Source organism: Sipha flava, unplaced genomic scaffold, assembly GCF_003268045.1.
Source record: "Sipha flava isolate LNK unplaced genomic scaffold, YSA_version1 208_pilon_pilon, whole genome shotgun sequence".
Classification (NCBI taxonomy): domain Eukaryota; kingdom Metazoa; phylum Arthropoda; class Insecta; order Hemiptera; family Aphididae; genus Sipha; species Sipha flava.
The window spans coordinates 238,666-248,364 of record NW_020272815.1 but is presented as its reverse complement, the minus strand read 5'-3'; the positions used below and the strand labels follow the sequence as shown (position 1 = coordinate 248,364).

The following is a 9,699-nucleotide window of genomic DNA, read 5'->3' as shown; positions in this document are numbered from 1 at the left end:
GATAAATAATAATATTTATTGTATTTAATTTATTGAGAATTCATCAATAGTTTAAAGATTTAAAATGAAAAGATAGATTAATAATTCAAACATTTAATAATAATCTTATCTACTAATAAATTTGATTATTGGTTTTTCTTCATTCACAAATACTGATATTTTAAATTGTTTTAAAAATAAACAAATGATTATTAATGTCATTCACATATTTGTATGTGAATTTAATTGAACTGTGTAGTTAATGATTGTATATTTAATATACTATATTATAACGGTAATTATGACATATGACGAAATCATTGAGTCGAAACTGTAAGATTATTTAGTAAATCTATCGTGATTATAGTTAAATACGCGACAAATGTATAAAATATTTACAACATTAAAAATAGCAACTAAATATCATTCTAATTTTGAATAAAATTTTTGAGTATAATTTTTATTATGTACCTATATATTATATATTACATGTATATGTTACGGGTAAAGAACGGAAATCGGGTAATGTACACATCACCCGGGTAATGTGAACACTACCCATGTTTATTGGATAAAGTTAGGGTTGGCGAAAGCTATGGGCGACCCGGGTGATTGTCTAGGGCGCCGGCACGAAAGGGGCACCAAACTGAAAATTATTTTTACCTAATTTATCTTTTAATACGCATTAATAATCTACAGAAATTAAGAACGTGCAGTGGTGACTTCTACTTTAATACTGCACGATACCGCTGGTTTTGATGTAAAAATAATGCGTGGAAACATACTGCATATCACTGCATTTGTGTGTACGAATAAAATATAATATAAATTGTCGTAATGATTATTTTCATAAAATATTTACCCATTAATAAATACACTTATACATACGATTACGTAAAAACCGCGGCGGTAAAACCGTTCGGACCATACGGAAAAATCCCGAATCTGAACAGTTCCAATAAATAACTATATTTCATTTTTTAAACGTTTTCATACCTAAATTAATAACTTAATAATATATAATTTACTTAATCACTTTTTCTTTCGTATCAATATGATTTAATATGGGGTTTTTTTTTATTAATTCATATCTTTTCAGTGGATAACAGTACACATTATACTATTCATATGAATAATGTATACTTTACCTAAGTAATGTGTGAACTACCTATTTTTGAACTTTACCCGTAACACATATATATCTATACTATTATTATAAATGTCAGTATTGAAATAATTTAAACAATCCTATGTTAAGACCGTAATGTACGGTATATTTTATTTGATATTCTCGTTCAACACAATTGTGGTTACAATCTACTATCGAACGCAGAATTTAAAACCAAAACATCCCGAACAAATAGAAATGGATTAAACATGTGATATCAACCGTTAATTAATATGGCTATAAGTATTAATGTAAATAAAATACATATTACTGTAGCTGTAAAACATATCAAATTTCGTTATAAGAAAACAAAACAAATTATATTTTAAATCCATACCGCGGCCTATACAAATACTAAAAGAGATAGAAATGATAACCGTGTGCTGATGAATATTTTTAAAGTAAAGAACATAGTATTATTAAAATATTATTCAAACAATAATAACACACGTTTGGATGTTTGTATAAAAGCTATAAAAAAAGATAATAACACATGTACTCTTGAATACATTAAAAATACTGAATTCTTATTTTTTTAACTTCCTGTTAAAAGTGTCAATGGTATTCTAATAACATTGAAACAACACATTACGTCGCAACAATTCGTACAATTCGAAAATATTTTAGAGCAGACGATTGTTATATACACTTGCTTACTAACAGGTATTTAAATATGCTCGATAATTATAATCACGGCCCGTCAACTGTAATTTATGAAAGTTTTATGGCGGGCATAAAACTATCGAGATTATATTTTACGAAAGTTTTTTAGTGTATAGTTTATATTTTACACAGAATATTAATAAATTGGCTTGGTACGGAAAAAAAAAAAAATTCTGAAAATATTGTAAATTTAGTTGGTGATGTGAACGGAATTGGAATTGTGATTGTACATTTTTATTGCATATTTCATCTTATTTTTTTCCCTGTATTTTTCATTGTTATGGGGCCGTCCCCACATAGTTGGGAGAAAGGTGAAGGAGAAATTTCCGTTGTTATGGGTTTTTGAATTTTCTATCATACCTAACATCACCGCTTTTGCTATTGAGGAAGATGTTAATTTATTTTATTTAAAGTACTAAAATACCAGATGTTGTATATTTTAAATATATTTAATTTTAATTTATGCTCGAAAATATATTATAAAAATTCATCAGAAAAAGTACTAATCAAAACTGTGTACTTATTTTGATTTTTATATTTTAATGATATAAATAACTTATAAGTATAATTTTTATATCTAAAGGTAGTCGCTACGTCATTCTATTTTAATAAGCGATTTTTTTTTCGATGTACTTCGCTCAATCATCATTAATACCGTTGTGCGTTTATTCACCGATCGGTTACAATATGTACGATAGGGAATTTGTATACAGTAATGAAAATACATGCTATTTACGCCATATTGATGTGTTACAAATATTATCACAATCAACTATTTGTTTATTGTTCACAGCCCACATCACATTTTTCGTACCCTAAATAAAATTAAGTAGATAAACGTGCCAAATATAAACACATGTACACAAGGCCGGATTAAGCACCTTTTGGTTCCCAGGGCTGAAATTTTATATGGGCCCTTTTAATAAAACATGCTTTACAAAGCTGCTCGCTACGCTCGCAGGGCAATACATTTTTTTAACTATTTCACAAATTGTCAATTTCATTATAAAATTAATATGTATACACAATTTATGTTTATAAAACTATTAGTTTTAGTATGATAAAAAATGTGAATAGGCTTAAAATTTTTTGGGCTCTTTTCACTTGGCTACTCGACAAGGCCTCGGGGCTACCGCCCTAGCTAGATCCCCCTTCAATCCGGGCTTTCATGTAAATAAATCTATAAGAAAATTACCCGCTTCCATCAAAATTGAAATAACCTTTTCCATAAATTTAAAATATGATTATGATTCTCATTTCCACCAATCTACCTGCTAAGGTTTTAATATATTCCATGTTATTGGAATGTAATCCTTATAATTTTTAAAGTAAACAATATAAAGAATAATATTTTTTTATATTTATAATAATAAGTTTTTCTGTTTATTCAACATAGTTTTCTAAAATATAATAATAAATCAAGATACTAATTTATAAATAGGTACATAATACTGTCTCTTAAAAATAAAAATATGAATAATTAAAAATCATAATAATTTGTTAGTTTATTTAACATAATTAAATGCAACAGTCTTTACAAACGAGTAACCCGATTTTATTTTTTAAATCACTCATAGCCTTGCTATTCTTAGCAAATTTTAACAAAGTACATTTATTTTACGGTGTATTACGAATATTTAAATCAGCTCTATCTATTTTAATGTTAGTGTCCATGTTGACATTTTCAACCAACTTTTTTAAAAATATACTTACAGTTGGATATGATTTATTATAAAATTGTTGATTTAAGGGCGAATAAAACGATTTACAATTCTTAATATTTTGACATAAAATTTTTGTTACGCATGCCTTATTTTGGTGAAAATTTAGAATCTTCATATCTGACATTAAATCAAATACAAAACAATCGGATACACCTCCTGGATTTTTACCATATGGGCGGAAACGATCATTTCAAATTTTTGCGGAAACGGTAACTACCTGCCCATTAATGAACACTCATAGATCATTAGCACGATCCATTAGCTTGTTCCAGATTGAAAATAATTTAATGACACGTGTTTTATACCATCCGATTATAGGTGTATAGATATTCGTTAATAGGTTATTTCGCACTTAAGCCGAGTAATTGCAGAAAATAGTTTGGCCACCATCACCAGCGGGATCTATTGTAATATATGAATCCGTTTCCGCTATTAAAACTAGGTTTGCGAATATAAACTGCACCCAATATGGAAATACGTGTCGAATTACTTGAGAGATATTAAGAAAAAAAAAACATTCTGCCCCGTACAGATTTGAATCGATCAACATTTCTACCCCGTTTGTTTATCTATTGCCACCCCATCAAATACCGATACCGTGTCGAGAACAATGTGCACACGTTGTACAACCCCAACGCCACCGGTCACTAACTTTAGCCCGTATAACTCTGAGCACGACCGCAACATTCGTTAAACAAATATCCTAGGTGTTGGTATACAACACGTTTGTAAAATACGTTCCCCTAGTCTTAAAAGTCCGTTATTTAACAAACACGCTGATCGTATTCATGTTAGGCTAGGTTGGTTCAGTCGGAATAATTACGCGTCACGATCAAAATATTAGACAACTGACTGATTAAAATATTGACAACCGTTCCAAACGGTCCACTATTATTACAGTACCTGCTGGTACCACATGATAGCATGGAATATTTTAGTTTGTACATAGTATTCATTTACACGCTGTTAGAATGATATGGTACTTGGATATAATTAAATGGTGTTCACTACGACGAAGCAAATATAACTAGGATCGTGAAATCGAAATTCGTTGAAATAGCCTTCTTTTTTTGTTAACATTTCACTTTCAAACGCATATACATTTTTTAGTGACTTTGAAGTAAAGATTTTTTGACTAGTGAAAAGATTTAATCAGACATTTTCTATTCAATTCCCAAGTCATAAGTATTGAATTTGAAAGTTTTATGAACTTTTTAAATGTGTCGGCTTTTCGTGATTTTGTCGTCAAAACTGAATATTTAAAAACTCATTTTTTTTTTTTTTTTTTTAATTAGAAAAAGAAATATATGTGAATCGTTGAATTCAGTTTTAAAGATTTTCTGTCAATCAACAATAATTTTATCAACATTTTACAAAAAAAAAGAAAACGTAAAATTTACAAATATTTTTAATTAGCTCAATAAAATTAAGATTTTTTTAAAAATTATAACGGTGATAGAAGAATGCAGTGAAAATGTCAAGTCTCAAGTCTGAGTTACAATCAAAACAAATATTCGATTTTATCGTATTTATTTATATTTTTTCGTTGATTAATTACTATCGAATAATCATAAATGTTAATTAGGTTATTGGTAAACATAAATTATGACATATTTGGAATATCTCCTTTAACCCCACCCATTCGACCACCACTATCGATTATATTAATAGTTATTTATTGTTATCACGAATCAATTCCAAACGTGTTCTTAAAATAAAAGTGCACGTTTTTTTTTTTTTTTTTTAGTACGAGGGCACTTACGTTTATTGAACACCGATAAAACGGCAACCTACATTTCACTAGGAATAAAAAATAAATAATTGATAATACGAAAATGTAGTTTTCAAATATACAATGAAAATAGTGGTAATCGTTTTTTATTCATATTTCATTCACGTTACCGTGTGTGTTGGGCATTTGGTAATTGTATTATCCAGGCCGCGGTTCAAGTGTTTAAACAAACATGGGCGAAATTTAGTTTTCGACGTCCCTTACGTGTAAATATTTTATCAAATATTTTTTTTTTTTGTACACAAAAATTGTCCAGGAAAAATGCCACCCTAGGCGTGGGCCTATATCACCTACCCCTTGAGCCGGGCCCGGTATTAACGCTGTCGCGCATTATTGTATTATTTACCGCAAAACGGTGAACGCGTTTGGGGCGCAATAGTTCGCGGCGAGCGTATCCACGATAACTTGCACTGGTGGCCGTAGAAAATTATTAGAAATCGCGGTGGGGAGGGGGAGGGGGTGGAAAGAAGAAAAAGATCGTGCGAAGAGTAGGTCGTCGGGGAAGTCGTGATGATTGATCGTCGAAATCGCCGCCGCCGCGCGGGTGTCGGTAGCGCACGGATGTACACGCCGCGGCACGGGGACGCCCATTGGCCGGCGCGTAGGCTCCACCCAGGGCGCGCTCCTACCGTTCCGCGGAAACGAGACGGTCTCGAGACGCTCTCGTCCGACCGGTCCGCCGTTCATTCCGTACCGTAACCGCGTTCGTGTTCGACGTCCGTCCGACATCGCTCGTATCGTCGACACCATCATCTCTGCGTTGTTCCGTTCGGTTTTTTTCGTCCGCACGCGCGCACCGGTCACATTGATCGGCATTGTTTTCCGTTTTCCTCTTTCGTCCGGATCGACCCCGCAAAGGCAACGAACGGTTTCCGAATCCGATCACCGTCGATCGTGCGCGACGTCCGCGGACACGTCGACTCGCCGGACCGCGACCCGTCACCGAGTGCGTGCGTACGATACTCTATTTGTTCGCCGTTTAGAGCACCTGACGTCGCGCCACGCACGAGTACCCGCGGCACGTTCCGTCGGTCGCCGCCCGTGACGAGGAGAGAACCGCGGAAGGACCAGCGCTCGCGCCGCCCGACATGGACGCACCGCCGCACATGACCAACTTCGACTTCATCATGGACCACCATCATCACCACCACCACAACAGGGCGTCGCTGGACACGTCGGTCTCGCCACCGGCCGCCCTGGTGCTGCAACAGCAACAGCAGGCGCAGTTGCAACAGGCGCAGCAGCAGGCCCAGCAGCAGGCCCAACAACAGCAGCAGCAGCAGCAAGCCCAGCAGCAGCAGCAGCAACAGGTCGCGGCGGGCGCCAAGCCGGAACACATCAAGCGGCCGATGAACGCGTTCATGGTGTGGGCGAAGATCCAGCGGCGGCTGATCGCGCACGACAACCCGAAGATGCACAACTCGGAGATCAGCAAACGGTTGGGCGCCGAGTGGAAGCTGCTCAGCGAGTCGGAGAAGCGACCGTACATCGACGAGGCGAAGCGGCTGCGCGCGCTCCACATGAAAGAGCACCCGGACTACAAGTACCGGCCGCGCCGCAAACCCAAGATCCAGCTGCACAACAACAACAGCAACTCGAACAACAATAACAACAACAACAACAACAACAGCACTAGCAGCAACATGAACGGCGTGGGGCACCATCATCACCACCACAACGGCAACGGCATGTCCGTGGCCGCGGCCATGCACGCGGCCGCCGGCGTGCAGGCCATGAACCACCACCACCACCACCACAAGCCGAACTTCCACAGCTTCCCGGTGGTGTCGGCGGCCGGCGCGGGCTCGGGCGCCACCAACTTCGCGGCCAACTTCCCGATGCCGTACTTCTCGACCGGCCATCACCCGGCCCTGCACTCGTTCGAAGGACTGGGCGCCGCCGCTGCGGCTGGTTACTCGACTGCCGGGCTCGTCAACCCGTACCTGGGCGCGGCCATGCCGTCGTTCGATCCCATTCACCTGTCCAAACTGGTGGCTCAGCAGCAGCAGGCCGTGGCGCAGACCACGGGCGGCGGGTCGCCGTCGCCGACGTCGCAGGTCACCGGCTCGCCACCGCTGCCGCCCACGTCCACCATAACATCCGACATCAACATGAACGCGGTGCACGGGCTACAGCAGCACCATCACCAGCAGCAGCAGCAGCAGCACCACCACCAGCAGCAGCTGCACCACCACGAGAAGAACGGCGCCGCGGTGGTCCGGTCGTTCTACAACCCGTTCTACCCGTCGGCCGCCGCGTCGGCAAAGTCCGGCCCGTACTCGCATCACCCCATGAGCATTTTCCCGTCGCCGTTCCCGTTCTACAACAACGGCGGCGGTGCCGGAGCCGGTGACGATCTCCACGGCCAGCAGCAGCACAGCCAATCGGCCGCCGCCGCTGCGTTCGCCGTCCAGCAGCACCACCAGCAGTTACAGCTGCAGCAGTTGCAGCAGCACCACCAGCACCAGCTTCAGCAGCAACAGATACAGCAGCAACAGCAGCAGCAGCAGCAGCAGCAAGACAGCAACAGGCCCGGGTCCACGTCGTCCGACATGGAGAGCAATGACGCGGCCAGACAAGTTCCTAACGCTATTCATTGAAGAAAACCAAAAATCGTGAAATAAAAAGGGAAATCAACACGGTCTGTGTGAACGATTTCTTTTTTATTTTATCTATTTTTTTTTCTTCTACTATTTTTACTTAATTTTTAGAACGATATTATACGCCCCAGTATAATATTCAATAGAGTCCAGGAATGCCCGATTCGTGGTTCACTGCATTTTTTTTTTTTCATTTTTTCTTCGCAGCAATTTATTTTCAGCTCGTTCTGATAAGCTTACGCTCGTCGTGCTAATGATTTCAACGTTCCGATTTGACAATTTTTTATCATTACCATCTCGTATTACTGTAGTTAGTAAACAATAACTAATATATAACTATGCGTACGAATTTAATTCGACGTTCTTCGTTCTTCGCGCTAACATATCATATATACCGCGTCCTCTGCTTGATTTGCGCTCGAATTAATTCTGAATTTTTACGCATTACCGGGTGCTTTTGGTACCAAAACTCATGTAAATATGAACACATGTGTACGTATGGGTGTACACTACATGGGCAATTTGCTTACGTACTCCCTCTGGTGGGTTCTTTGGTAATTGGTCGGCAAACATTTTTGTCGATACGACTGCGAATTATTGCAAAGGGTTGGACGTCTGGGTCTGTTGTTGTAGAGTATAAGATCAACTCTGGTGCTACTGGGTTACATATTTATTAGTATTATGTATTGCGTACTATATAACAGTGTTTCTTAACCGTTCTTAACGTATTGAAGAACAAATGGCCCCGTCTCTATCTTTCAATAATATTATCGTAGTCTTATGATAATAAATCATATTTCATTTTTTTTTTTTTTTTTTTTTACCATTAGTACACTCAAAAGTGTAAAACACAATCGTTTTTCTGTATGATGACTGCTGCTTGTAGCAAAAAAAAAAAAATCAATTTTATGTCATCGTTATTAAACGTACAATGTTTTTTACGTACCCAGTATATTTGGGTTTAATTTTTTTTTTATTCGACTCGGTAAGAGTAAATAATTATAAAATCACTTTTTTTTTTCAAACGTTTGTATTTAGTATGTAGGATATGTAAGAATATTTCTAATTTTTTTTTTGTATTTCAATAATACGCATTAGTGTTAAGGAGATAAACAAAAGTGGATGAATTAACAAACACGAGATACAGCAATGCATTAAAAATAAAAAAATAAACCATCCATAAAATTAAGTGACGATTATCTAATCGTATGGGGCTGAAACCTAACTGTATTCACGTAGCACAGGTTAAGAACCACTGTAATATATAGTATAATAGGAACAAACGCAATAGTTAATCATCGCACGCAATTAATGATTGACAACAATCGAAAAAGAAAACAATCAAAAACCAACAATCGGTATCCGTCGAATCTGAATTCGTGGAAAATGTCTTTGGTCCTGATTCAGAACTCTGTACGATATACGTTTTCATTACGATTCTTACTACCTATTCATCCGCTAAATGTGTTGTTCACGCGCGCGTACTACTTTTTTTTTAATATTATTATTATTATTATTATTATTATTATTATTATGTTTTACAACAACATTCCATTATTATTATTATTATTATCATTATTATTATTTTATTCGTGTTTTTTCGCTTCGAATCAAAAAAAAAAAATACATAAAAATATGCGATACCAGACGACGATGTATACTACTAAAATGTACATATTTGTTAACGTTTCTGTTATAATTTGTGTGTATATAGATATATGTGTGCGTGTGTATTTTGTGTGAATACAAATATATAAAAACATACATCCGACG

General features: G+C 37.2%; 1 protein-coding gene across 1 annotated transcript; it reads left to right on the top strand.

Moving 5' to 3' along the window:
- The first annotated feature begins 5,992 nt into the window (after window positions 1-5,992).
- LOC112682658 (putative cyclin-dependent serine/threonine-protein kinase DDB_G0272797/DDB_G0274007) lies at window positions 5,993-9,284 on the top strand. Its single transcript, XM_025553325.1, has one exon. The coding sequence runs from the start codon at window positions 6,415-6,417 to the stop codon at window positions 7,924-7,926; it is 1,512 nt and encodes a 503-aa protein (XP_025409110.1). The 5' UTR covers window positions 5,993-6,414; the 3' UTR covers window positions 7,927-9,284.
- The last annotated feature ends 415 nt before the right edge of the window (window positions 9,285-9,699 follow it).